The sequence below is a fragment of the Pyrus communis genome, chromosome 13, assembly GCF_963583255.1.
Source record: "Pyrus communis chromosome 13, drPyrComm1.1, whole genome shotgun sequence".
Lineage (NCBI taxonomy): Eukaryota > Viridiplantae > Streptophyta > Magnoliopsida > Rosales > Rosaceae > Pyrus > Pyrus communis.
In genome coordinates, this window is record NC_084815.1 from 20,833,799 (window position 1) to 20,861,625 (window position 27,827).

At 39.2% G+C, this 27,827-nt stretch overlaps 3 protein-coding genes and 1 pseudogene across 4 annotated transcripts; all 4 read right to left on the bottom strand.

The window, feature by feature from the left end:
• Positions 1-2,156: 2,156 nt before the first annotated feature.
• On the bottom strand, positions 2,157-5,985 carry LOC137713799 (zinc finger CCCH domain-containing protein 43-like). The gene is made up of 6 exons (XM_068453155.1): positions 4,986-5,985; positions 4,704-4,769; positions 4,179-4,265; positions 3,818-4,018; positions 3,068-3,343; positions 2,157-2,546 (listed from the first exon to the last, which is right to left on the bottom strand). The coding sequence occupies exons 1-6, from the start codon at positions 5,796-5,798 to the stop codon at positions 2,448-2,450; spliced, it is 1,542 nt and encodes a 513-aa protein (XP_068309256.1). The 5' UTR covers positions 5,799-5,985; the 3' UTR covers positions 2,157-2,447.
• A 932-nt stretch (positions 5,986-6,917) lies between these two features.
• LOC137713798 (zinc finger CCCH domain-containing protein 67-like) lies at positions 6,918-11,462 on the bottom strand (annotated as a pseudogene).
• An 867-nt stretch (positions 11,463-12,329) lies between these two features.
• LOC137713797 (zinc finger CCCH domain-containing protein 67-like) lies at positions 12,330-16,131 on the bottom strand. Of its 2 annotated transcripts, none has more exons than XM_068453154.1 (6): positions 15,076-16,131; positions 14,720-14,785; positions 14,081-14,200; positions 13,655-13,930; positions 13,008-13,277; positions 12,330-12,631 (listed from the first exon to the last, which is right to left on the bottom strand). In XM_068453154.1, exons 1-6 carry the CDS (start codon positions 16,000-16,002, stop codon positions 12,629-12,631), a joined length of 1,662 nt encoding a protein of 553 aa, XP_068309255.1. In that variant the 5' UTR covers positions 16,003-16,131; the 3' UTR covers positions 12,330-12,628. The 2 variants fall into 2 exon arrangements, with proteins under 2 accessions (XP_068309255.1, XP_068309253.1); XM_068453152.1 differs by having other exon boundaries at positions 12,330-12,759.
• A 4,156-nt stretch (positions 16,132-20,287) lies between these two features.
• LOC137713717 (lysine-specific demethylase REF6-like) lies at positions 20,288-27,349 on the bottom strand. The gene is made up of 7 exons (XM_068453059.1): positions 26,240-27,349; positions 25,547-25,625; positions 25,171-25,238; positions 24,903-25,053; positions 23,967-24,649; positions 22,902-23,549; positions 20,288-22,387 (listed from the first exon to the last, which is right to left on the bottom strand). The coding sequence occupies exons 1-7, from the start codon at positions 27,117-27,119 to the stop codon at positions 20,496-20,498; spliced, it is 4,401 nt and encodes a 1,466-aa protein (XP_068309160.1). The 5' UTR covers positions 27,120-27,349; the 3' UTR covers positions 20,288-20,495.
• Between the last annotated feature and the right edge of the window lie 478 nt (positions 27,350-27,827).

Here is a 27,827-nt window from a genome sequence, read left to right on the forward strand (position 1 = left end):
ACGAGTTTTCCAGTTTTTCCGCTAACCAGTCACACTTCAGGTCATTTTCCGGCAACCATTGGGCTTCTAAATAGGTATAATCTTGTTCGACACTTTCCTATCTTCATTTTATATATTATGGGTCGAATTTGGTTAAGAAACGAGTGAGTTACGAAATTTTGAAAATTTTCCAAACTTCCGGCCAAAAATCCCAATTTCTGATATGAGCTCCGATGGCTTGGCTCAGCTCAGCTTCGGCTGACTTCTCGATCAGCGTTGACCGTTCACTGTCGACATTGACTTTTGGGTTGACATTTTTGGGTTTCAACCGGGACCCTCCTAGACTAATTTCGACGTCGTCATTCCAAATTTGCGCTCCATTTTTTTAAATTCAATTGTTTTAATAGAGTTTTATTAATTGGTCCCTTTATGTGCTTAGGTGCATTTGTTAGTGGCAACCCCGTCCTCTATAGTTCAAATGGTTCTTCAACGACGGAGTATCTATAAGTGGACCCCTTCCAAAATACATGATTTTATTACTAGAGAAGCATTCATGAAAAACATGATTTTATGGCTGCGTTTTATTAAATGTTTATGAGTAAATCGGATTTATGCTTTATGAAATATCATGTTTTATCGAATTTATGTTTACTGAGATATTTATGAATATGATTTATTGATATGATGTTTGAGCTATTAAGCTCCGATGAGATATATTTTGGAAAGATTATGTTCATGATTTTCTATGCTTACTTAGTGAATGATAGTTATATATGCCTTCGGGCGGGTAATGAAGGGCCTTCGGGCTTATGATACTTATATATGCTTTCGGGCGAGTGATGAAGGGCCTTCGGGTAGGCAAGTGATGAAGGGCCTTGGGGTGAGTGATACTTATATATGCCTTCGAGCAGATGATGAAGGGCCTTCGGGCGAATGATACTTATATATGCCTTCGGGCGAATGAAATACCACTACTAAGCACACTATATACGATATATGTTTTACGAAGGTTTTATGGCATGCTAAGGCTTTTGGAAAATCTATTACTTATTATGCTATATAAGTTTTTAAAATTGGGGTTTAGTACGTTGAAGAATAACTATTTTAGTATTACATATATATAAACTTGGTCCACTTATATTTTGTTTTGCACCCCCTCAAGACCTAGGAACGAGGTATACGACCCGAGCTACGAGGCATTCCCATATCAGTGAATTTGTGTCCTCCTCTCTGAGTAGGACATCTCTTGTAATCGCACCTTCTGATATCCCTTCCTCTTGTATTTCGAATTAGTAGTATGCTATGAATTTGTCATGCATTATTACTTTTAAATTGTTGGCAGTGAACTATTATTATATTTTCTATTAAGGTTTGTACTTGAATATTACATTGCGTGGTTCCGGGCGAAATTTATATGCATGTTTCACATGTTCTCGGCATGGACAAGGATTGTCTGCCCTCCTGTGCCTTCCTGTTTGTGGTCACGGTTAAGTCACATCAATATTTTATATTACTATTCATTTTTGTCTTATTATCTCTATAAAAAAATAATATAAAATATTAACGTGGCTTAACCGTGACCACACAAAACAGGAGAGCACAGGAGGGCACCTTAAGTGGGAGGGCATACAATCCTTGTCCTCTCGTCATATGCATTCATTAAATAGCTTGCGTCACCCTCAGGTGTCAGCGAGCACGTGACCATCTCGTTGCCCTTTGGACACGGGGATCGGACCGTGTCAGAATGGGACGGTTGTTCCATTCTGCGTTTGGTAAGCGCATGGGGAATGAAACCAAAAGATTAAATAACTAACTTACCATTGTTCCATCTGTTGTTTGGTGCAAATGTTTATGCGACGGGATGGGACGGGACAGTTTTTTAGTTGTTCATATGTTTAAACACATATATGCTTATCTATGATATATTTTTCACACTAGTGAATATCAATACAAACGTTTCGATCAAACCTCGTTAATTCTTGGTGTGTTCTCAATTGTTTAAAAAAATGTTCCAAGTTCATCCAACGGTTTTCCCTTGAGAGAAAGTTAAACATAATTGGGGTTTGTTTTTGGAGGTCAAAAGTTAAAACATAATCACTTTTGTTAGGTAAGGATTATCCAACAAGCAAATCGAAGATAATTGGGACGTGACCATAACCACAAAGCAGAGTTGAGAGGATACTCACTGAATTCAACTTTTATTTTCCAGTAAAATTACATCAAACACGAAACATTTACATTTCCGGCTTCCATTAAGTTCTAGCATCTGAAAAGCCGGTGGCAGCTAGGGGAGAAGGTTTGATACATTTCTAAGACTCAATAACAAAGCGATTTCATGTCCTTGGCGACAAGAATCCACTGCTCTAGTTGGCATTTCGTGCAAAACAAATTACTCAGGCTGTTGCGGAATTGTAGCATCAGTTCCACTTCAACTTCCAGATGATCGTACCCCATTTGCAGTTTCCGAGTCACAGAAAGGAAACTGATAATGACGGATGGTCAAATCTACAGGTTGGCCCAGAACCGCAAACGCCAAAGTGGCTGTACTCTGTGCAAATCTTCTGACCCTGGATTGGAAACAAATTTAGGATGAAAGTTTATGCAATTGATGGCATGCAATAACAAAGCACAATAACTGATCAAACCGAGTATTTCATATAGGAGAGGCAAGAGAGGAACTGTTAGTTAAGAATCCTTCTATGTTGAAAGAGACATCCATAACTTTCATTACAAATTATCTTTCGCAAGGTCAAATGAGTCTCGGTAATATACATTTTCGTGGTACATTGCTAATTATCCAAGGTACACTAAAACTTGCAAAAAGATTTCAATTCCAAAATTATTCCATCACTTAATCAAAAAAAAATGTTTGAATAACAAGTAGTGGTTAGTTATTAATGCTGTCAAGGGTGAAATATGCACATTGGCAAACGGTGAACTCGTTGGCCCAAAAGAGAATAACTTAGAACTTAAAAACCAACCTACTTTCTGTGCTACTTGTATCACAAAGTGAAAAACCTTTTTGAGATCATAATCCATAGTTACGAATTCTGCATAAAAAGAACAGTTCGAAGAAGAGTGAACTTACTGGTCTTAAAGGGAGGCCCCTGTCACTAAGTGCACATGAGGGGGTCGCTGCAGTCTGATTTTTTGGATGGTGATATTGGCAATTAGATTTATTAGCACAATCCCCTGTTTGAGCGAAATAGAAGCAAACAGGTTGCCCAGGTCGTTCTGGTAATTCTTCAGCTAGCGTCTGCTGTGCATATTGTCCGTAGTAGTTGGTTTCAGTCACCGAGTTGTTCATAACATATGGTACAGGTGGAGGTGAAGGCATGCTTCTATGTGGTAGATATGCTGGAGCCTAAACATGTTTTGGCCAATACAAAATTAGAGAGAAAAGCATGTTTTTGAAAATGCAAACGAGAACAGCAGTAATTCTATAAATTCTACAAAAAAAAGGGGGTTATTCTTACTTATACCCACAAACTAATATGGAACCCAAATAAGTAGTCTAGATGTACCGATGTGAAAACATAAGCATATTACCACAACTGATGCAGACAACAATTTGTTATCAATATTCAAAATTTCAAGAATTTAACTTCTTTACAAATAATAATAGAATATCACATTAATTCCTTAATGTAGGACCATATTATTATTTTTATGAGCCGAACATGAATTAAAAGGCATGAGAAAGAAAAGAAAAGTCGTCAAAACACAAAAAGATCCGACTATTATCCCAAAAGAGACAGTAATTCGCATATCAAAAAGTGATGAGAGTTATTTAAATTTTAAACCCAAGACTTTAATAAGGGAGTGATGGCTAAAGTACCTGATAACCATTCCATTCTGTAGTTTCAGAATTAATCCCTTGAGAATTTGGCAGACCTTGTAATGATGCAGGCCTACCATTACCATACGCAGATTGCGGGCGAGATTCTCCGGCAGCTGTAGGATCAGGGTGGTTAAACTTGCAGTTTGTTTCGTACTTGCAGGTCAGAGTTCGCATATAGTAGGAACAATCTTTCTCCCCCTGTAATACATTAAAACAATTATTCAGCAAACATATGGACACATTAAATTGGTCCAACAGAATAAGAAAATAAGCAAAGATAAAATCTTAAATCTTAAACATCATGAATAGATAGATATTCATTCCTCAAATTTTTACAGATCAAATCTAGAGTTTATACCGGACGAATTGGCAGGCCCGAAAAGTTAAGTTCCAGAGCTGGAGCTACAGAAGGTATCTCTATACGTCGTCCTGGGCTGATGTAATACTGCAACAAGCTCAAGTGTTATATTAAGATTGTGAAACTGTTACTAGGCCACCATGTATGTTGCACAGATTTGAACGAGGGTACAAAGGGAAAGAAATGTCATTGACATTTAAAAACATAATTGTAATCCTGTATAAAAAGGAAAATGTAATTGTAATGTAACAGCATACAATTGTCGAAACACATTGACTCTAAGTTGATCACGTTAATGACCCTCATCATTCTATAGTTAGCTACAAGATGAAAAAGGTTTAAGTTTGTATATTCACTAGTGCATTCTAACCTACTAGCTTTCAGATAACCATATCGAGAAACCCCATCGTCAAAACACAACATAGTACTTGAAATCAAATATGCGAAGTAAAACAAAACTTAATGATGTAAAACATGAAAACCAACCAGTTGCAGTAAAAACCAGAACTTCGGATAGATAATAACCTTGCTTTCGGTCTGGTCTTGCTTCTCTTCCAACTCTTCCCTCAGCTTTGCCTTGTCCTTGGACACCTTCAAATCAATATGATAAAGTTCAAAACACAAAGAAACACAAAGTGAGCACCAACGACACAATTATTTCCTGCAATCATACGAGGCCAGATGCATTAATGTCTCAAATACACAGGCCCCAAGGCCCGATTTGTTTCAGATACATTTCACCACAAAGATGCACGTGAAAGAAAAACATCATCTTTAACAAATAAATGCGGAGCAAGGGAGATATACCTGCTTGTTTTTCGTTATCTGAGGGTGATTATACTTGCAATTCGATCCGAACTTACAATTGCCAGTCCTCAGATAGTGCCAACAGTCTCCAAGCCTCAATGGATACTGATCCCTTCTGCTACTCTCCTCAACAACCTCCTCATCCACCTCACCACCATTCTCATTCCCTCCTCCACTGCTGCTGCCGCTTTCGCTCTTTTCGCTCTCTCTCTCCTTCTCATTTTCCTTTTCCTTTTCAGTCTCTCTCTCCTTCTCTTCTTCTTTTTCCTCCTTTTCCTTCAAACTCAATTTCCGAATCCCATCAACAATGGAAGGATCGAAGCTCCGATCCTCATCGAGGAAGGCGGGGTCGAATTGCTGAATCTCATCGAGCACGGAGGGGCCGAGTGTCCCAATCCAATCAAGGATTTCAACAACGGACGGCTCAGGTGACGGAACAGACGGGGGTTTTTGAGGAACGTCTACGCTTTCAGAAAATCCCGCAGGGAAAGCAGGGTCCAAGTTCCGAATCTCATCAACGATGGAAGGATCGAAGTTGCGAATCTCAACGGAGGGGTCGAATTGCTGAATCTCATGGAGGAGGGCAGGGTCGCGATTCCTAATCCTATTGAGCACGGCGGGGTCGAGTGTCCGAATCCAATCAAGGATTTCACGCTCGAGATCGGACGGCGCAGGTGACGGAACAGACGTCGGATTTAGGGGAACTTCGGCGCCTTCAGAAAATTCCGATCTCTGTCCGGATCTGAAGTACTTATAAATTACGACCAGCACTGACACTGTCACCGGTAGGGCAATACGCGCCGCTGTGAACATAGTTTTTGTCCTGATGGCGGCGGCGGATGCGGCGGCGACGGTAGCTGAAACTGAGTTGCCAGGTTTTGCTGTGAACTTGCAACTAGCAACTACAATTAGGGATTAAACAAATTCTCTCATATGATCGAATGATCGAAGTATACTCTGACTGCCTAAATCAAAATCTGCTTTGTCTAGAAGCTGCTTTAGGAAAAGTGGCGAATCTCAATTAATTAATAAAGCATTAATTAAAATCCTATGAAATTACTATTTATCTTTCTAATTAAAACAGAACATGAATAAAAAATATGAGGCATAAATGTAATTTCATACAACCAAAATTTACTTTTTTTTCAATGCCTCAATTATATGTACTACTACATTCTCTATCATTCTCTTCCTCTCTCTTTCTATTTCAAAAACAAAAATAAAAAATTCTCACACACTTTGTTTATGCCCCATATGCAAGTCTCATAATTACAGAACGACTTACATGGATGTATTAGCAGTCGTTGGTTAAGAAAATATTGCTACAATGTGACGATACTTAAAACAATAATGCATTGACATGTAACATTTATGTGTAGGTTAAGTCCTTTATAATAATACTCAAAATTTTGATTCCTTCTCGTTCGTCTCCTGATTAGTTTGATCGGTCGTTTCAATTTCAGATTAGTAAACGCGTTGTAAAAATATTTTTAACTCTTAAACGAAATTTCCCAGTTATTTCAGGCTGAGTCAACTCTCTTTACTCCCCATTTTGGTTGTCCTAGTTTTTTTTTTTTTTTTTTTGGGGTCAAAGGTTGTCCTAGGTTCACTCGTATGACCTAGGTTTGCTTGTCCTAGGTTGTCCATCACCTTCACAGCTCCACTCAGATGCCGTGACCTACAAACATGCTATTTTGTAATATGGGTTTGTCTTTTACATTGGTGTTGTATATGCGAATTTAACCAATGTTACATGCAAGATAGACAATGCACGTAACGTCGCCGTAAGTTCGATACATAACAGAAGATCCCGGCACAAGTTTTATAGAGCGAGATCAACAACCGAACCATTTGCGATACTCGGGATAGGCAGCCACAACGAAATTGAAAGGATATTCTCGACTAAAGTATTTTCCGGTTATTTGACAGATGAGAAATAATTTACAGGTTCCATTTCCCTTAAAATCTCACAACTATAAAGTTTGTGTCGTCCGGTGAACAGGTTTGATACATTTTTAAGATTGAATTACCAAAAGAGAGATTACACATGTTTGAGTGATGCAAATCCTGTGCTCTAGGCAAGCATTTCATGCATAACTTACTGCACGGGCTGCCGCTGACTTGTAACACCAGTTCAGTTTCTGCTCCCAGCCATTCCTGCCCCGTTAGTAGTTGCCGAATCACTGAAAGGAAGTTGATGATCAGGACCAGATGTGGTTGAAGATGATATATGTAACGGGTGGTCAAATTTACAAGCTGGCCCAAATTTGCAAATGCCATAGCGACTGTAATGTGTGCAAATGTTCTGATCCTGGATTTTGAAACAAATTTTGTGTGATCAATGGCGTGCAACCATGTAATATGTGATCAAACTGAGGCTCTCATAGAGCGGGAACAATTGTCCTCACATAGTATTTCATTTGTTTTACCTTCATGTATCACAAAGTGAAACCTTTCTAGGATCATATTCCGAAATTATGAACTCGTTATAAAAGGCATAGTCAGAGTAGGGTGAACTTACCGGTTTCAAGGGCAGGCCCTTGTCACTGAGTGCGATTGGGGGGCCTACTGCATTGAGTTTTTGGATGGTCATATTTGCAATTAGATTTAAACTTGCAATACCCCTTTCTTACGAAATAACTGCATAAGGGTTGGCCAGGTCTTTCTAGGAACTCTTCAACTTGATTCTGGTGTGGATGTTGCTTGTAGACGTTGGTTTCCGCCACGGAGTTGTTCATCATGTATGGTGGATGCGCAGGCATGCTTCTTTCTGGTGCATATGCTGAAGCCTAAAAGTTCACAACGAAACACAATAGGGATGCCATTTAACAATAGAGACCTCATAAACTGATAAGGATGCGAATTGACGAGTTGTGAATGCAGAGATATGAACTAAAAAAATTACTATAACTGTTGCGGACAGCAATTTGTCAAACTATTGGGAACTTTAAGTCCTGGTTATAGATAAAAATTCATAGCAAATGTGGACGAGCAAATTATTGATTTATGACCCAGAAATGAATAAAAAGAGCGTGGCTGAAAAGTATAAGAAAGTTAAACATACAAAGTGATCGTGATCTCTTATCCCTGATAAAGTATTAACTGGTATATCAAAGTGATCACAGTTATTCAAACCCGAGACTCTGAGATGGGAAAGTTAAATAAAAGAACCTGATAACCATTCCATTCTGAATTTTGAGAAGAAACTACTTGAGGTGGTGGAATCATCAGTGTCGAGTAAACCGGATCCTCATTCAATGGCCTTGGTGCAGACCATGGTGCCACTGTTGATTGTGATGCACCTTGTAAAAATGCAGGACCACCATTACCATATCCAGATGAGGGATCAGATTCTCCTGTATCTGTAGGATCAGGGTGGTTAAACCTGCAGTTCGATGCATACTTGCAGGAGCCATTTCGAATATAGTACCGACACTCCCTCTTACCCTGTAACAAGTAAAAATAAATATTCGCAGTAACTGACAGAAACATAATAAAAAGGTCCAACAAACCAAGAAAATAAGCAAAAGATAAAATCTTAAAAATCGTGAATAGATATTCATTTCTCAAAACTTAGCAAGTTAGATATAAAGTGCATACCGGTCGAATTGGCAGGCCCAGAAAGTTAAGCTCAAGCTTCACCTTGCTGTGGCTGTATTTGCATTTTTCCCCATACTTACATCCACCCGACCTCAAGTAATACTGCAACAAACTCAAGTGTTATAACATCATGAAACTGTTACTAGTCTGCCGTACACACTGCAGATATTTGGATACAAGGCACAAAGAGAAGAATTGTTACTGACATCCGAAAGCATAATTGGAATTACTGTATAAAGGAATACAAGAATGTCATGAAAAAAGCATACAATTTCATGAAAACCCATCCGGCGGAGATTGTCTAACTACTTACCAACTTGCTATAATTTAATCAAACAGATGAAATGCCTCCCCATACAATATAAACAAATAAAGTTCCAAATCCAGGATTCTGCACTAGCTACAAGATAAAAGTTTTTAGCTTTTTGTTTCGGTTATGCATGCCAAACTAATTTTCAGATAAGCGGACTCCGAAAACCCCACCATCATAAAAATGACCGCTAGGATACCAAATACATGAACTAAAACAAAATATAACGATTTGTGAGACGTTGATCAAATAACTGCACTAAAAACCAGAACGTCAAATATAAAATTTCTGTGAATCACAACAATAATAACCTTGCATTCCGTCTGGCTTGGATTCTGTGCCGACTCGTCCTTATCCTTGACGCTTTCCTTAGGCACCTTCAATATGAACAAGTCAAAACACTAACAAATCGAAAGTGGGAAGCAATAGAAGAAATGTTCTCAGCTGAAACAATGAAAGATGAAGCCACGAAAACACGAAAAGTCTCAATCTTTCAAGCATAAACGTACATAAACATACATACGCAGATGCTAAGAGTAACTCCAGCCCTCCCTCTCTTAGCTGCGCAACAGCCCATTTTTTCCCCTCCCTCCCCAAAAACCCGGTCCATCCCAAAAAATCCGCTGGGCTCCGGGGGAGGCCAGCAAGCTGCCCAGCAGAAATCGGCTGACCCAATACCCGGCCTACTTGACGTCAGCATCAATTTTTTATTTTCTCCCGACGGATTCCCGCCCCCTTCCGACGGATTTCTCCCTCCCCTGCGACGACCATCGGGAAACCTGGAGAAGGTTTGGCGAACCCAGCCTTCGCCTTCGCCGTCGCCGTGGAGAACCCAGCATCCAAATCGTGCTGCTCGCCTCACATCCCCAAATCCCAGCCTTCGAGTGGAAAATTGTGGAAATTCCAGGAAAAAAGAAGAAGAAGAAATGGATCGGAGGACTGCTCCTTGGGAGGGATCGGGAAGTGGTGGGGAGCCTGGGGAGAGTTTCCAGGAAGAACGAAGAACAAGAAAGAAGAAAGAGGAAAATAAAAAATAAAAAATAAAAAATAAAAAATAAGATTAATAATAACATATTTTTATTTTTATTAATTTTTAATTATCAATTACCTAGACAATTGTTTTACGAGATAAAAATTCACTCGATTAATTATTATTTATTGTAATTAATTATTATTCATTTGAATGGATTGAATTCACTATCGCCGACAAGGATTTTAGAGGAGAACCTGCTTTAAAAAGAATATACGTGTTAAATTGTCAATACAACAATTAAAAACAAAATTAGGCAATAAAATAATAAAATTAGGCCTGTTGTAATTATTATTTTCAGCATTTGTGAAAAAAATAGCTTTATTCGTCCCTGTGCAGATGCAAAATGCGGAACAAGAGAGATATACCTGCTTGTTTTTCCTTCTCCGAGGGTGATTATACTTGCAATTCGATCCGAACTTACAATTGCCAGTCCTCAGATGGTACCGACAGTCTCCAAGCCTCAATGGGTACTGATCCCTTCTGCTACTCTCCTCAACAACCTCCTCCTCCACCTCGCCACCATTCTCATTCCCTCCACCGCCGCCGCCGCTGCTTTCGCTAGTTTCGCTCTCTCTCTCCCTCTCATTTTCCTTTTCCCTTTCTGTCTCTCTCTCCTTCTCCTCCTCTTCTGCTTTTTCCTCCTTTTTCTTCAGACTCAATTTCGGAATCCCATCAACGATGGAAGGATCGAAGCTCCGATCCTCATCGAGGAAGGCGGGGTCGAATTGCTGAATCTCATCGAGCACGGCGGGGCCGAGTGTCCCAATCCAATCAAGGATTTCAACAACGGACGGCTCAGGAGACGGAACAGACGGGGGATTTTGAGGAACGTCTACGCTTTCAGAAAAATCCGAAGGGAAAGCAGGGTCCAAGTTCCGAATCCTATCAACGATGGAAGGATCGAAGTTCCAAATCTCAACGGCGGGGTTGAATTGGTGAATCTCATGGAGGAGGGCAGGGTCGGGATTCCTAATCCTATTGAGCATGGCGGGGTCGAGTGTCCGAATCCAATCAAGGATTTCATGATCGAGATCGGACGTCGCAGGAGACGGACCAGACGTCGGATTTAGCGGAACTTCGACGCCTTCAGAAAATTTCTGTCTGGATTTATAGTAATTATAAATTGCGACCAGCACTGACACTGACACCGGTAGGAGGAAACGCAACGCTGAAAGCATAGTTTTTGTGCTGATGGCGGCGGCGGATGCGACGGCGACGGTAGCTGAAACTGGGTTGCTAGGTTTTGCTGTGAACTTGCAACTAGCAACTAAATGGAGGAAACAAACTATCTCATATGATCAAAATATAATTTGACTGGCCAAATCAAAGTCTTGTTTTTTCAGAGGCATGTTTGGATTGTTTTTAAATTCCAAAGCTGCTTTAGGAAAAGAGACTTAGGGTTGGTTTGGTATTGTTGTGCTTTGAAAAAAAAATTTTGTTTCTGCTGTGCTGTGAGAATAAGCTCATTTTTGTTGCTTTATAAGAAAATTGAGATTCTACTATAAAATCAATTGGCAGCTACTTCTTATAAAGCTCATGAGTGAGAATAATCTTATTTTTGCTACTCCCCATATTGCCAATTGTTTTTTGCTGTGTTATGAGAATAAACTCATTTTTGCTGCTTTATAAGAAAGTTGAGATTTCATTATAAAAACAATTGGCAACTACTTCTTATAAAAGCTCATGAGTGAGAATAATCTCATTTTTGCTACTCCCCATATTGCCAATTGCTTCTGATGTGCTGTGATGTGAAGAAAGTTAAAATTCCACTATAAAACCAATTGGCAACATGGGAAGTAGCCCAACCTCTTATAAAGCTCATACAAGGTCTATCCTCCCATCAATATGGGACTCATTCTCAACAAGATGCACCGAACACACTTTGTACCACTGTTGCAATTTAAGCACAATGTACCGATATTTTAAACTAATAATGTATCGAAACCTATGTGTAGGTTCAGTCCTCCTTGATAATACTCTAAATTTTATTGTCGAAGATAATACTCTAAATTTTGATTCATTCTCATTCCGACTCCTAATTAGTCTCATCAATCGTTGTGATTTAGAATTAGTAAACACGTCGTAAAAGTGTTTTAAACTCTCAAACGAGATTTCCAACTTATTTCTAAGTTGAGTCAACCCTCTTTACTCTCCATTTGGTTGTCCTAGGTTCTCCATCACCTTCACAGCTCCACTCAGATGCCGTGACCTACAAACATGTTATTTTGTAATATGGGTTTGTCGTTTACATTGGTGTTGTATATGCGAATTTAACCAATGTTACATGCAAGATAGACAATGCACGTAACGTCGATACATAACAGAAGATCCCGGCACAAGTTTTATAGAGCGAGATCAACAACCGAACCATTTGCGATACTCGGGATAGGCAGCCACAACGAAATTGAAAGGATATTCTCGACTAAAGTATTTTCCGGTTATTTGACAGATGAGAAATAATTTACAGGTTCCATTTCCCTTAAAATCTCACAACTATAAAGTTTGTGTCGTCCGGTGAAGAGGTTTGATACATTTCTAAGATTAAATTACCAAAAGAGAAAGATTACATGTTTGAGTGATGCAAATCCTGTGCTCTAGGCAAGCATTTCATGCATAACTTACTGCACCGGCTGCGGCTGGCTTGTAACATCAGTTCCGTTTCTGCTCCCAGCCATTCCTGCCCCGTTAGTAGTTGCCGAATCACTGAAAGGAAGTCGATGATCAGGACCAGATGTAGTTGAAGATGATATACGTAACGGGTGGTCAAATTTACAAGTTGGCCCAAATTTGCAAATGCCATAGCGACTGTAATGTGTGCAAATGTTCTGATCCTGGATTTTGAAACAAATTTTGTGTGATCAATGGCGTGCAATCATGTAATATGCGATCAAAACGACGCTCTTAGAACAGAGGGAAGAGAACAATTAGTTAATAATATTTATGATCTGGGAACAATTGTCCTCACATAGTATTTCATTTGTTTTACCTTCATGTATCACAAAGTGAAAACCTTTCTAGGATCATATTCCGAAATTATGAACTCGTTATAAAAGGCACGGTCAGAGAAGGGTGAACTTACCGGTCTCAAAGGCAGGCCCTTGTCACTGAATATGACTGGGGGGGCTACTGCAGTATGATTTTTTGGATGGTGATATTTGCAATTAGATTTAAACTTGCAATCCCCTGTTCTTAAGAAATAATTGCATATGGGTTGGCCAGGTCTTTCTGGGAACTCTTCAACCTGATTCTGGTGTGGATATTGCTTGTAGATGTTGGTTTCAGCCACTGAGTTGTTCATCATGTATGGCGGACGTGCAGGCATGCTTCTTTCTGGTACATATGCTGGAGCCTAAAAGTTCAAAACGAAAAACAATAGGGATACCAATTAACAAAAGGGACCTCACAAACTGATAGATGGCAATTAATGAGTTGTGAACACAGAGATATGAACTAAATAAATTACTGCAACTGTTGCAGACAGCAATTTGTCAAACTATTGGGAACATTAAGTCCTGGTTATAGAACAAAAGTCATGGCATATTTGCACAACCAAATTATTAATTTTACAAGCTAAAAATGAATAAAAAGAGCATGGCCAGAAAAGTATAAGAAAGTTAAACATACAATCATGATCTCATATTCCTGATAAAGTGTAAACTGGTATATCAAAATGATCAACGTTCTTCAAACCCGAGACTATAATATGGCAAAGTTAAATAAAAGCACCTGATAACCATTCCATTCTGAATTTTGAGAAGAAACCACTTGAGGTGGTGGAATCATCAAAGTTGAGTAAACCGGAGCCTCATTCAAAGGCCTTGGTGCAGACCACGGTGCCACTGTTGATTGTGATGCACCTTGTAACGATGCAGGACCACCATTACCATATCCAGATGGGGGATTAGATCCTCCTGTAGTTGTAGGATCAGGGTGGTTAAACCTGCAGTTCGATGCATACTTGCAGGAACCATTTCGCATATAGTAGGGACACTCCCTCTCACCCTGTAACAGGTAAAAATAAATATTCGCAGTAACTGACAGACATAATAAATAGGTCCAACAAACCAAGAAAATAAGCAAAGATAAAATCTTAAAAATTGTGAGTAGATATTCATTTCTTAAAACTTAGCAAGCTAGATATAAAGTGTATACCGGTCGAATTGGCAGGCCCAGAAAGTTAAGCTCAAGAACTGGAGCTACAGAAGGTTTCTCTCTGCTGTGGCTGTATCTGCAATTTTCCCCATACTTACATCCACCCGACCTCAAGTAATACTGCAACAAGCTCAAGTGTTATCTCATCATGAAACTGTTACTAGTCTGCCGTACACATTGCAGATATTTGGATAAAGGCACAAAGAGAAGAATTGTTACTAACATCCGAAAGCATAATTGGAATTACTGTATAAAGGAATACAAGAATGTCATGAAAAAAACATACAATTTCATGAAAACCCATCCGGTGGAGATTGTCTAATTACTTACCAACTTGCTATAATTTAATCAAACAGATGGCATGCCTCCCCATACGATATAGACAAATAAAGTTCAAAATCTCAGGATTCTGTATTAGCTACAAGATAAAAGTTTTTAGCTTTTTTATTCGGTAAATCATGCCAACCGAATTTTCAGATAAGCAGACTTAGAAAACCCCATCATCATAAAAATGACCACTAGGATACCAAATACATGAACTAAAACAAAATATAACGATTTGTGACACGTTGATCAAATAACTGCTCTAAAAACCATAACTTCAAATATAAAATTTCTGTGAATCACAACAATAATAACCTTGCATTCCGTCTGGCTTGGATTCTCTGCCGACTCGTCCTTATCCTTGACCCTTTCCTTAGGCACCTTCAATATGAACAAGTCAAAACACCAGCAAACCGAATGTGGGAACTAATAGCAGAAATGTTCTAATCATACAGCCTAAGCCAATCAGAATTCGCCATCGCCATTTTTAAAACAAAATATCATCGAAAATGTATGTAAACGAAAAAGAATCCAATTTCAGCTACAACCCTAAAAATGCAAACACATAATTGTCTTTGCTGCAGAATTTCAGCTGAAACTAACAGGGGCTGGGCAAACATAAACAAAAAGTTTCGATTTTTAAACCGAAAAATGGAAATAAAGAGTTATACCTGGTTGGGTTTCCTTCTAACAGGGTGATTAAACTTGCAATTGGATCCAAACTTGCAAGACCCGGTCTTTAGATAATACGAACAGTCTTCAGCTTCCGGCCTCACTGGGTACTGATACCTTCTGTTACTTTCCTGAGTTTCCACCGCCTTCTTCTCCTCCACCCCACCGCCATCCTCCTCCCACCCCTGATTTCCTCCCCACCCTTCTCCTCCGTCGCTCTGCTCGCTCTGCTCACTCTGCCTCTCATTTTTCTCTCCATTTACAATCTCAACCTCTTGCGCACCGTAACTCTTCTCTTCTTCCTCCACTCCCTCTCCACCCTCCTCCGCCTTCAAATCCGAAGGGAAAGCACGGTCGAAGTTCCGAATCTCATCAACGATGGAAAGTTCGAAGTTCCGAATCTCAACGGCGGGGTCAAATTGCTGAATCTCGTGGAGGAGGGCAGGGTCGCCATTCCTAATCCTATTGAGCACGGGGGGGTCGAGTGTCCGAATCCAATCAAAGATTTCAGGAACGAGATCGGACCGCGCAGGTGACGGAACAGACGTCGGATTTAGGGGAACTTCGACGCCTTCATAAAATTCCACCTTCTGCAACTCACCAGCTCCATCCTCCGCCTTCAAATCCACCTTCTGCAACTCACCAGCTTCATCCTCTGCCTTCAAATCCACCTTCTGCAACTCACCAGCTTCATCCTCCTCAACCTTCTCTATTGAATCCAGCTTCTGCACCTCATCAGGCTCTCCATCGTCCTCCCCCTCCTCTTTCAAATCCAGTTTCTCGTCGAGGACCGCATGATCGACACCAGAGGGTGCGAGAGCGGGATCGGGAGAAGAAGGCAGAAAGCCCTGGTCGGAATGAGCGTGGCTGGTGCTGGGGGTTTCGGGATCTGGGGGAACAAGAGAGATAGCTTCAGAGATTGCCATTCTCCCTCCACATTTCAAAACCCTAACTCTTCTGAGAAGAAATGAACTGACTCTCCTTGACAGACAGGGAAAGAGATAGAAACGGGGTTGATGTGAAAACCGCCTTTTGGAGGATTTTCTTGCCTTTCTGTGAACACGCAACTTAATCATTTTAGGTAGTATAATGTGATAAAATGCACTTATTTTTACTTTTAATACTTTTTTAATTTTTTAATTTTTTAATCGTTGAATGGAATGAATCGATAAAGATTATTAGTAAAGAGTTAACGGGTGTGTGGGATCTGTGAATAGCACGATCTGTATAATAATGGTGATTGTGACGTTTTTATTTGGAGTAATGTTAGATAGACTAACTTTTTAGATCAGATTTGTAAATTACATGTTGTGTTAATTAGTAGGAAATAAGTACGTTAATCGACACTTAAATGATAATTCAATCATTAACAACCATATTGTATGTTTTATAAAATTTGGTTTAAAAAGTTGAGCTCCCTAGTACTAACCTTTTATTTGAGAGAAGTTTAGATAGTACAGATATATTTGTATAGCGACTTCTTATGTCAATGATACAAGATTTGTGTAAGTTTTACTTCACTCAACATTGTACGATCAACCAGGATTGTCACAGTATTATATCGTCATAAATTGGTATAAAACGTCATGGTGACAATATATCTGTTTTACATAAATTGCTCTCTGCTTTTAGAGCAACTCCACCGTTGCAAAGGCCTCCCCGTGCTATTCACTATTTAATTCATCTAGTGAACAGTAACTGCCCTTAATGAACAGTAACTTCTTTTTGCATCTCCACTCCTAAACTGAATAGCCATGACAATAGGCACTAAAATATTAGTAGTATTTTTTTATTTATAGTTAATATTATATTATTTAATTTGTATAAATTAATATTATATTATTAATTTATCTTTTCCGAAAATCTTCTTGTCTCTCGAAACTTCTACCATTTTTTTTTCTTCTTCCTTCCCACTCTCGCACTCCCCTCTCCCTCATTGTCTTCCCTTTTTTCTCCGACCGACCGTCTCCCTCCCCACTATCTTTTTCTCCCCCATTTCTCCTTGTTTTCTTCCTCAAAGGAGGAAGCTACGGATTTTGCACCTGATTTGGATCAAAAGGCCAGCAGGTTTTTCTTCTTGTTCCTCAAAGCAGAGAGAAAGCATTACAAATTCGAAATCACAAATCAAATTTCTACTATAATTTATGTCTTACAACCCCAAATTTGATTTCGTTTTTTCCTACAAATTTGTGGAGAAGAGCACTGCAAGTAATTGACTTTTGGGTTTACCGCAGATTTTGATATTTTGTTTAATTGGGATTTATAAGCTTTAATCTTTGAATTGAAGTGTTGTTCATGGTGGATTAAGCCTATTGGAAGCTTAACTGGACAAGTTCATCGCTGAAGGGTTAAATTTCGTTCTTTTCATTGTGCATGCTTTCTGTTTCGTTTTTCCAAAATCCAGCGAGCTCCGTGACCAATCCCGACCAATCTCAACCATGGTTGTTACTCATAGTGGGAGAATCTTGTTCCTTTTCATTTTAGCATCATTTTTGTGATTAAATTACAATTTTTAATGGAGTTTTAAGTCGAGATCGAAATCGGGATGAATTTCTACCAAATATTCCAATGTTCTCCCTCGAGGGTTCCAGTGACCCATGTTTTTAAATCGTGGCTGACGTCAGCCTTGCATCACGTGGCCTTAATGCTCTCAGGCTAGCAACTTATGTCGGGCCTGCTCGGGCTCCATCGCCAGCACACATTGGACCTCCCCACTCGGGCTCTCTGGCCTTGTTTGAGAGCCAATCCTTCAGGCAATAGTCCACGGTGGAACTGCTCTTAAATTATGTTAATAAAAAAAATACAAATACACTTTCTTATATTATAGATTTAATTGGACAAATGGTCCTCATAATTAAAAGATAATTGGAACATAGCTTGTCTAGTACAAAAAAAATTAAAATTTACATCCTTGTGGTGAAAGACCGTTTGACAATTTAGTCTATAAGTGAAACTTCCGTCAAAATAAAGGGGTAAAATGTATTTTCGTGTCCATAAGCTATACATCTCCCCTCTTCTCTCTATCTTCTATCTCGCACTTTCTTGTTGCTCATGGTTAGCCTTGATACGAAGCCAACAACCCTAAACCCTAAATAATCAACGCAAAGTAAATTTACCCTGCTTTACTTATCATGATAGATTGGCTAAACAAAGAAGAAGAAAAAAATCGCACTAAAATGTATTTTTATTGACCAATCATAATTGCTCCCCAAGGGTTTTAATCTTATTATTTATTTGTTTTTTTATTAAAAAGGGCTATCTTCCTACCATATAACCACAAAGACCACATATCAATTAAGCTTATGATATAATAAAATATTAAAAAAAAAATTAGAGGAGCTATCGTTCGACTATCATATTTTTGTTCATGAATGAACTGACATGTCGTTTTATCAGGAGATCTGATTGCTGCTTCTCACCGGTAGAGTAAACTTACCATATCAAATCAATATCACATGTTGCGTGACATTAGATTCTTTATTTGACATGAAATGAAATGATCTGTTTTGGTTTGTTTACTACAAATACATGAATATAAAAAAATCACAGCCAATCACGAGCGAGTGTGGGTGATCAATTGATGTTCATATATGATTATGGAGAACGCACTTACATTTAGGTTAACAATCGATAAGTCGTGTGTGAACAAGTACAACTAAACAAGCATTGGCCGTAGATGCATTTTTTTTTTTAAAACAATCGATAGCGTTAAAGAGTTAAATTGATAAATGTTACGATCATTTTGTTATTAAAGAAAACTCTACTAATTTGTGTATGTATCTCAAGGTCAGTGAGAGTAATCTTATAAGGCTTTTTATATCAGTACCCCACAAAATGTTGAATGCACCTCACATTAAAATTTAATATTAAATAACTTATTTACTTTACTATGCAATGACAATTTTGACCTTATTAGGTTAAAAAAAAAACAAAATTCTATATACACCCCAAATCACTTTTAACGTATTATTTATCTTCTTCAACTATCAAAACTCCTCCGACCCTCCATTATTGAACAAAACCCTAACCAATGAAATTACAAACATGTTGATTGAGAAAATTTATTTTTGACGGATGAAACACGAAATCGATGTTTCGGAAGCTTCACATGAGGTAAGACTTCATATTTTTATTGTTTTAGTGATTTTGACGACATCGATAATTATTTAATCTTGTTTTTGATGCGTTATTCAAACTTCTATGTTCGTATTCATCTTTCAGAAATCACAGAGATTATATGAAGAATTAAACACTTAAAATTACCATCAAATATTAAAAACAAATGACACGGGTTTCAATAGTGGAATTGAAAACAATCCACATATGCTTTAAATCTCAAGCGGCATCTTTTGTCAAAAATTTTAGTCGGTATGTTTTGTCCAAATTAAAAGCTTTATAAGATTTAAGAAAGGTGGGATGTATTGAAAATACGGGGTGCATGTAGAAAATGTAGAGTGTATATTAAGAATGTGGGGTGTGATGGTATTATGGGGTGTATTAAGATAATTTTTAATTGAAAAAGCAAATGCGGGATGTATTAAGTATGTGGGGTTTATTCAACAATTTATGGGGTGTTAATATAATAAGCCATCTTATAATTATATTTCTTATTTTGAATATTTTTTAGGATAATTTGCTTGCTTAAATTGGTCAAAATTACTGGTTGTGGAATTAACAAGTCTTCTCTAAGAACTATGAAAGAAAGATATGAATGAGACATTTTATGTGATAAGAATTTAAATATTTCGAAACGATCACATAAATTGTTAGGCTTGTCTCCTTAAGCATATATCGAAAGAGTTCTGAATATATATGATATTGAATTCATTATGTGTTGAAGGAATTGTAGCTTGCTTTGAGGCCACAGTCCATGAAGTCTAGTTGCGAATTTTTCCTCCAATAATGTCTTCGTCAGAGACTGTTCCTGTTATCGTACATCCAATCTCATACATGTATACATATATTGGAAAACATGAAATATTCAGAAACATCACCGATTTTTGAGCTCAGGGTGCCAATGATTTACATCTAGCTAGTCTAATAACATAACATGTTAGATTATTCGGAAACAAGGTAGGCATTAACATACTGAACATGTTATTCATGGGCAGTAACTGCAAAGAGGCGAGTCTAACAAGATCCAAATGAATGAGATTAGCATCTGAAATTTCAATTAAAACAGGATTAGCATGTGATCCTCCTCAGAGAAAATGTGCTTAATATCCGAGGAATTGCTCTTTGTTGAGATAAATGGATGGGCCAAATGAAGGCCCAAGGGAAATCAGAATCAATGGTTACTCTGAATTGCAATTACAGGGGAAACCCTAGCCCTCCCCTTCTCTCCTAATTTATGAATTGAAAGTGGAACAACAGATTCATTAGTCAAGATACATGATTGCATCTGTTTTCCATTATCAAGTCACTTCTTACTCTTCTTCACCGAATGCCCGGTCTTGCGCTTGTGACGGCTGAAATCTGACACAAATCGAAAGGTCTGTGCACACCCTGGCTCAGCGCATACATACGGACGAGCACCTGTGTGAACCCTAATGTGCTCAGTGCGAGCCCATGCCCACTTGAATGTCATCTTGCAGCCCTTCCAAGGGCATCGAAGGGGGCGATCATCTGTGTGAACACGACGATGCTGTACCAGATACTTGTGCGAGAAGAATTTCTTTCCACACCCCTTGACTGGACATATGTTTCTTTTGTGGAGGGAAAGATCATGTCTTGAGGCAAAACTCATGGTACAGCCTTCAAAATCACATACGAATTCTGCATCCTCTTCCTTCAATTTTGTTTCATTTCGGCCACCCTGAGCTTTCCCGGCTGAAGCATTCTTTGCCTTTTTCCTAGCAGTCTGTTGCTGCTCTTTTGGTTTGGTTCCAGGGACTTTCGAGGGCTTAGGAGCTCTTTTTCTAAGGCGCGTGCTAGGCCCACCTTCTGTCTCCTCTTCAGCATATAAATCAAAGCTGTTCTGCTCAGACTGATTATTTCGGAGCCTAGGTGTCTGCTTCTTTGTTTGCTGAGGGGTTTGTTGATTTCTTGGAGTGCGGGTACCTTGTTTCACAAGAGGAGCGGTCCCTTGTTTCACTTGGCGAGGGGTTTCTTGTCTCATTTTCCCACGGGTCTCTGGTTTGGTTTGCTTGTTTTGAAGAATCCTCTTATGCTGCTGAAAATTATCTTCCGGTGTTTCATCCAGAGCGGTATCTTCTCTCTCAATGAATCTGGCTCTGGCCTGCTTGCTTCTAGAAATGCTCCTTCGTTGTTGATGAGAACCGAACCCGTGAACATCCTCTGAAATCAAATTTTCTCTCCCAGTGCATTTAGTTGTCTTGCTTCTAAGGACTCTCTGCGGCTGATGAGAACTACCCTCAAACGAATCATCTGAAACCACATCTGTTTCCACAGGTTTGAATTGCTTACTTTTAGCAGTTCTCTTATGCTGCTGATGAGATTCAACTCCCATTGAATCATCTGAAACGTCACTTCTCTCAATATACTTGACTTGCTCGCTGTGAAGAAACCTCCCATTTTGCTGAAGAGAATCATCATCTTGCATTGAATCATCTGAAACTGCATCTTCTGTCTCAACATGCTTGGGTTTCTTGGTTCGGCCACTCTCAGTATGTTTGGCTTGCTTGCTCTTAGGAAGCCTCCTTTGCTGCTGAGGAGAGTTATCATCTACTGAATAATCTGAAACTGCATCTTCTTTATCAAAACATCTAGCTTTCTTGGTTGTTCGAGTATCAGCAGTCATTTTCCTCTTCCTAGCATACTTCTTAACCGTCTTCTCAGTTTTGCATGTGATTTCTGATTTGACCTCATGATCCTCATCTGGCATTGCCCAAGCACGGAAGGTCCGCTCTTCTTCATCTTCTGCTACTTCTACTTCTTCCTCGGGATCCCTTTTTACTAGAAAAGAATGAACTTGGTTTGACATCCACACTTTACCACACCATTTCCCAGCCACTACCTTTTTTGGCTTGCCACCTCTCCTCCCATAGGCATCAATTCTTGTGGGCGAACTAGCGGGAGAGCTCCGGCCAAATGCTTTGTATATAACAGAATTGTATGGCATCTGCTTACTATAAAGATGAGAGCGGCTAAGGCTGGCACTGTAGAAGAGATTGATCCCCAACTTTACAGCCCAGTCCCCGTTCCCAGCAATGGCCTCCTCGCTATCCAGAGCTAACTGAATCCTTGTCTCATCTTCCTTGGCGGCATTCATGAATGCCATATCATTCCAGAGATAACTTATTCCCAGTTCTTCTGCCATAGATTTTGCTTCATCCTCTATCCTGGGGTAGTCTGCAAATATTTGTATTGATAATCAGAGGGATGATTAGAGGATAAATGCTTACCCGTAGCCATAGCCAGAAATGGTTGGCTACTTAAAATTTTGAAATATTCAAGACAAGTAAATAAAACAACCAAGCTTAAGAACTTCTTGGTGTAAAGAAGACTGTAAATAGCATGTATCTACGTTTCCCATCCGTGGCAGACTTGGCAGTTCTATTTTTGCGTAAAACAAATTCCACCAAGCAAAGGAAATAGTATGGATTCATAGTGGCTCACATATAAATACAAAGTAAGTATCATCTTTAGTACATCAGTGATACACTACCTAACAAAACATTTTGACAAGTGGCTGATAAACTGATAACGGTATAAACTAGAAAAGTAACTCTACCATATCGTATATACTCATGTTCAACGGTATTTGCTAAACAGGTCAAAATGCACAGAACTGAGTTAAACAGAAAATAAAAGAAATAAGCAAAGAAAACTATTATTATACAAACTTTCTAGGGCAACAACGCACCTGGATGACAAAGGAGCAATATATGGACACCGCCAATTGAACGAAGCTGCTGCTCAACCTCTACAGCATGCTCAAGGCAGAATACATGCATTCTAGAAGAGTCTTCGTCGCATCCTGGATGAAATGACATACTTTTTTTCTGTATTGGTACGATAGCCTTACCAAATCCTGTTGCTGTGGAAGCAGAATTACTAGTTTTGAAATCAGCAGAGCAGTCAAAGTTTTGAAGGCTGCTATCCTTGAAATTAGCTATTTTTCGTCCATCTGTCGCATAGTGATCAAAAGTTTGGAGATGAAGTTCATTCTCACAACCAGATCCTTGTGACGAGGGACTGTGAGCCCCACTTGTACCAGCATAAGGGTTTCTCCAAGGAGGACTAGCACTCTGGTCTCTATATCTACTTTCCAAAGAGCAGTTTGTCATGTTCGGTTCATCAGAACAGACAGGAACATCTGGTTCAACCTGATCTTCCTCCGAGTCAGATGAATTTCCATAATTCAAAGCTACCAGCCCAAGAGCTGAAGTCTCTCTCGGCATTTCAGTATTTGAAACCACTTCATTACCTTGATCAACCACCTGAATTTGACAATCACCAGATTGAACAAGCACGTCATATAAACCAGCAGGGCCATTGTATTCCTCCAATCCTGTTTTTGACAAATAAACATATTAACGTTCAACATTTAGAATTCTATTAAGGCAAAGTAGAACCATTATACAGAAAGACATTTCCAGAGGAGGCAGAATAATAGGCAGGTAAAGTCTATACAGAAACTCAAACAACACTGCTTATAATCAGATATAGATACTATATAACAAATATGGTGGCCTTAGTAAGACTGAAAAACGAGACAAGCACACACTGATTCAACTTTAGTATAATAGTTGATGCATCTTAAGATGAGCCATGGGAGAAAAGAAATGTAAGTTTGGCATTTCGTCCCCGAGATTGCATAGACCAATGGAAATGCCAGACTTTCCTCAACTGTGAACCAACACGTAATTTTCAACAAACAGAATATTTTAGACCAACAGAAGGAGAAGAATATCGAAATGGAACCAACCTGTGCAAGGAGCATTTTTTGAAGTAATTGGATCTCCAGTTGCAACCGGGAACACCTCACTAGCCAATCCAGATCCAACAACCCAATCATTGAAAAAGCTACAATCTGCCGACATAAGATATCTGGCTGCTTCTTCTGTTGGTTGAATAATAGCAACACAAGCAAAGCTCAAAATTCCACACGTAACACAAGAAAACAGTCTCTGATCTGACAACCCCTCCCCTTCAACATTACTTTCTCTTTCACAGTTCAAGTTTGACCTCTTCGAATTCAGGCCGCGTACATTGTTAGATCCACTTAAAGAGGCAAGAGTATTACTTTCACTTGGAGATGCAAGTTTTCCTCTCACTGAATAGAAACCTTTAACCTGCTGCCTGTCTATCATGAGACCATCAGAAACGGAGCCTGAGGATTTCATTTCTTCCCTCAGACTGTGTGAACCCTGGGAAAATCCAGGGTTTACTCTTGACTGTGAACCAACACGTAATTTTGAACAAACAGAAAGGTCTGAAGAACTTTGCGGTAGAAGGACAATTGGTGACCCTTTTCCAAGAACATTAAGCAGGTCATTGTTCTGAATGACATCCTGTACAAATAGCTCTTTAACTACTATGTCTCCTTCACACTTTCTCTTATCTTTCAGTCGAGAACTCCGTGGTTCAGAACTAATGCGCGAAGGCATTCTGCAAGGAGAGCATTAGGTAATTGAGGGATCTATACACTTAACCACCCGTTTTATCTTTTGGATCTATAGCACATCTAAAGTTCATTTAATAAATTATGTAAACGTTGTGGCACATTTTCAACCAATTTATATTATTAAACGTGCTTTTTTCCTGAAATCTTGCAATCCCTGTTTTCAAACTCAATAAATTGGTCAACTAATGTGTGTGTGTGTGTGCCTGAAAAGGGATGTTATAAAGGTCACGGACAAACCTTGAACACAATGCTAAAGCAAGATCATAAAGTAATTGAAAATGAGACACCATCGGAGGATAATTGATTGAAGCTCGTCGAATAGCAGCATCTTTTGCAACCCTCAACCACTCAGGAGTTGCAATATTAGCTGCCTCTGCACAATTAAATCCTACATAAAATTCGAACAAATGATATAGTTATCTTCATTTCTATAAAAAACAAAGACAAGAACAATGATTACTTAATTCAATTAATTAAAGTGAGAACAATGATATAGTTATCTCACCATGACTGAATCCAGTGTGATATGCTCTTGGGAAAGTGACAACAAACTCCCCGGCATTTTGCACAAGCCTGAATAAAAGAAATTACAGGTGTAAGAAATACATGGATGTATTGACACCACAACACCGAGGTACTCTAGGAATGCTACAGGGTACTCCTACGAAGAACAACTTGGCAGTGTTGCATAAATAACTTTCCAGGGAAGAAAAATTTAATATTCTTGGATCAAAGAGCAAAGGTAATGTAACTTGGCGTGAATCAAACAGGTTGACGTTGATGCTTCTTTCAAATATCAGACCAAAGCATAATCAATAGCATCATGACCTTAAAGGCAACAAGAGTACATTCAGTAGACAAAGCAATGGTCAAGGAGTTACCTGCAGCATGGAATTCCTGAACTGACAAATACTTCAGGCGACATCACAGTAGTCTTCTCGCCAAGGGTTGAAAAGGTAACTGATGGAAGACATATTCTAATAAAGGTTAATCGCTCAGAGAGTATCAAAAATCAATTCAAGCACAAGCTCTTGAAGTCTACATTGACAAGTGACGCCATTACATTGCAATTCTTAGTGTACAAAGAAAAGGAAGTAGGAAACACATACTGCAAATTAGTAAAGAGGAATGCAAAAGGAGCATCACTGACTCTCAAAACTACACATCAAACTTCAAAAGAAATACTCAAAATCAACCACTCTTAGTTTGCTAGCAATCCTTAATTAATATCCTGACACTTTGCTCGCAAGCCGAATCACTAGTTCGCATATATCAGACCACCAACCCTCACTAAGAATCCACTCTTGTCACCATTCTAAAAGTCTTAGGCGTTAAGGTCATTCATCTTAACAAGTAATGCTTCCCACTGTTACGTCCTAACAAAGACAACTTCACTTAACAACATCCAATAAATTTGGCAGTATTTCATACGAACAAATAACATCAAATAAACAGTTTAATGAACCTTTCAAAAAAATTCAAACAAAACAAAACACAATTAGAAACAGAGGATCAACAAGTTTTACAGTTCACTGTTTCGGTCCTGTAAAAATTCAACATTGCCCTGGACTCACCAAGAGGATTGATCTCTCCTGCATAGCCCTGTACCCTCACGACCTCCTCGAATGCAACCGCAGCGTCCTTTGGCACGCCATACCATGTCTTCCCTGCTCCCATATGCAGGTAATTCAGGCTATGCAAGTCATGGTCCTCCACATGCCAAGCAAACCAGCTGAACAACATAGCAATATACACCATAGGCGAAGTAACCCCCGGAATCTCCTCCTTCATAAACCTCAACAACGACCCCTTTGACCTCGACACCCCCCTCATATTCCACGCAGTCTCACCAAGAGTCACATTGTCCCCTGCATCTCTACTAGTACTACAACTCTTTCTCGCACCCAACGGCATGAAAGCCGAACCAGGCATGTCGTTGGCATACTCCACCGAAAAGGGTTTATCCACAGTCGCCTTCCAGTAAAGTGTTTCAATTTCCAGCGGTGAAAGCCCTCCCTTCTTGCTACATTTTCTCAAGTAACTCTTCTCAAAGCTCTTCGCTTTCACTTCGAATTCCTGGAAAGTATATTGCTCGCCGCTCTGCCACACGGGTCGGTGCACGGGCCGTGGCCTCCGAGGGCAGAACCCGATCTGCTGCTGCCGGGTAGTGAATGTGGGCTCAGATTTCGGGCACGAAGAACCCGAAACCCCCGCCCGAGCAGCCAGAGACCGGTTCAAGTTCCCAATTGTGGTCTTCTTCGTGGAAGGCGGCACCGGCGGCACGATTTTACAGATTCCGTACTGGGAAGCCTCCTTCTCGATCTTGAAAATGTAGGCAATCGGATCTTGGAACTCAGCCCAAGTGGGGTGGTACTCCGGAGCTACAGGTAGGGTTTTGAGCCATGGAAACACCTCCGGGTTCGCCTCTGCTATCAACCCAGAAGAAGCCGCCATTGAAACCAGCAACCAAGCAATCCGCGTGAAATTCTGAGATTTGGGTTTTGATTCAAAACCCCATTTCGGGAAGCGAATTGGGGAGCGGAAGGAGGAGGACTTCAGATTCTTGGGTGCTTCATTTGGGTTTTTTTTTCTTGGTATTTTCCTCTGTTTTTCTATATTATTCTACAGGGGAGAGAAAGGAGAAGAAAAAAATAGTGTAAATTTGGGGCAGGGGAGGAGGCAACTGTGTGTGTGTGTGTGTGTGGGTGTGAGCAGTGTGTGTGAGGGAGACATGTGAGTGGGGCGTTTATTCTGGTTTTGTGCCACTCTTCGAAACTGACATTGATCTTCACTATTTTTACCTTTGTGCCATTTTTTTTAATTTTTTTTATTGGTTTTTTCAGTTTTTGTAATTTCTAGGATGACGTTCGTGAATTTATCGTTTGGATAATGCGAAAGAAAAAAAATATATATTCATCCAACTCATGTGTTATTGAGAACAAATTTTGGAAGGTGAATTCATTCGTGAATTATACATATAAAGTAAATTTATGTATTTTGTGTTGCTAATTTGCATGTATTGTCTGAATTTATAAATGTAACAGATTGTTTGTTATTGATGAGCAATTATATGAACTATTTCACATGAATTATTCTATATTCTTTCTTCGTTTGTTTATTTTAAACTTATATTTTGTGTTCTTAGAATTTAGGGTGCGAAGT

Bases quoted from the DNA above. Each gene is read 5' to 3' on its own strand.
- LOC137713799 (XM_068453155.1), bottom strand. From the start codon at position 5,798: ATGTTCACAGCGGCGCGTATTGCCCTACCGGTGACAGTGTCAGTGCTG. The intron at 4,266-4,703 runs GTTATTATCTAT...AGCTTGTTGCAG, and splicing joins AAGACCAGACCGAAAGCAAG to TATTACATCAGCCCAGGACG. The intron at 2,547-3,067 runs GTAAGTTCACTC...TTTCCAATCCAG, and splicing joins GGGGCCTCCCTTTAAGACCA to GGTCAGAAGATTTGCACAGA.
- LOC137713797 (XM_068453152.1), bottom strand. From the start codon at position 16,002: ATGGCAATCTCTGAAGCTATCTCTCTTGTTCCCCCAGATCCCGAAACC. The intron at 13,931-14,080 runs GTATACACTTTA...TACCTGTTACAG, and splicing joins TGGGCCTGCCAATTCGACCG to GGTGAGAGGGAGTGTCCCTA. The intron at 12,760-13,007 runs GTAAGTTCACCC...TTCAAAATCCAG, and splicing joins AGGGCCTGCCTTTGAGACCG to GATCAGAACATTTGCACACA.
- LOC137713717 (XM_068453059.1), bottom strand. From the start codon at position 27,119: ATGGCGGCTTCTTCTGGGTTGATAGCAGAGGCGAACCCGGAGGTGTTT. The intron at 25,626-26,239 runs GTGAGTCCAGGG...GTCTTCCATCAG, and splicing joins AGGAGAGATCAATCCTCTTG to TTACCTTTTCAACCCTTGGC. The intron at 24,650-24,902 runs GTTTGTCCGTGA...CTCTCCTTGCAG, and splicing joins GCTTTAGCATTGTGTTCAAG to AATGCCTTCGCGCATTAGTT.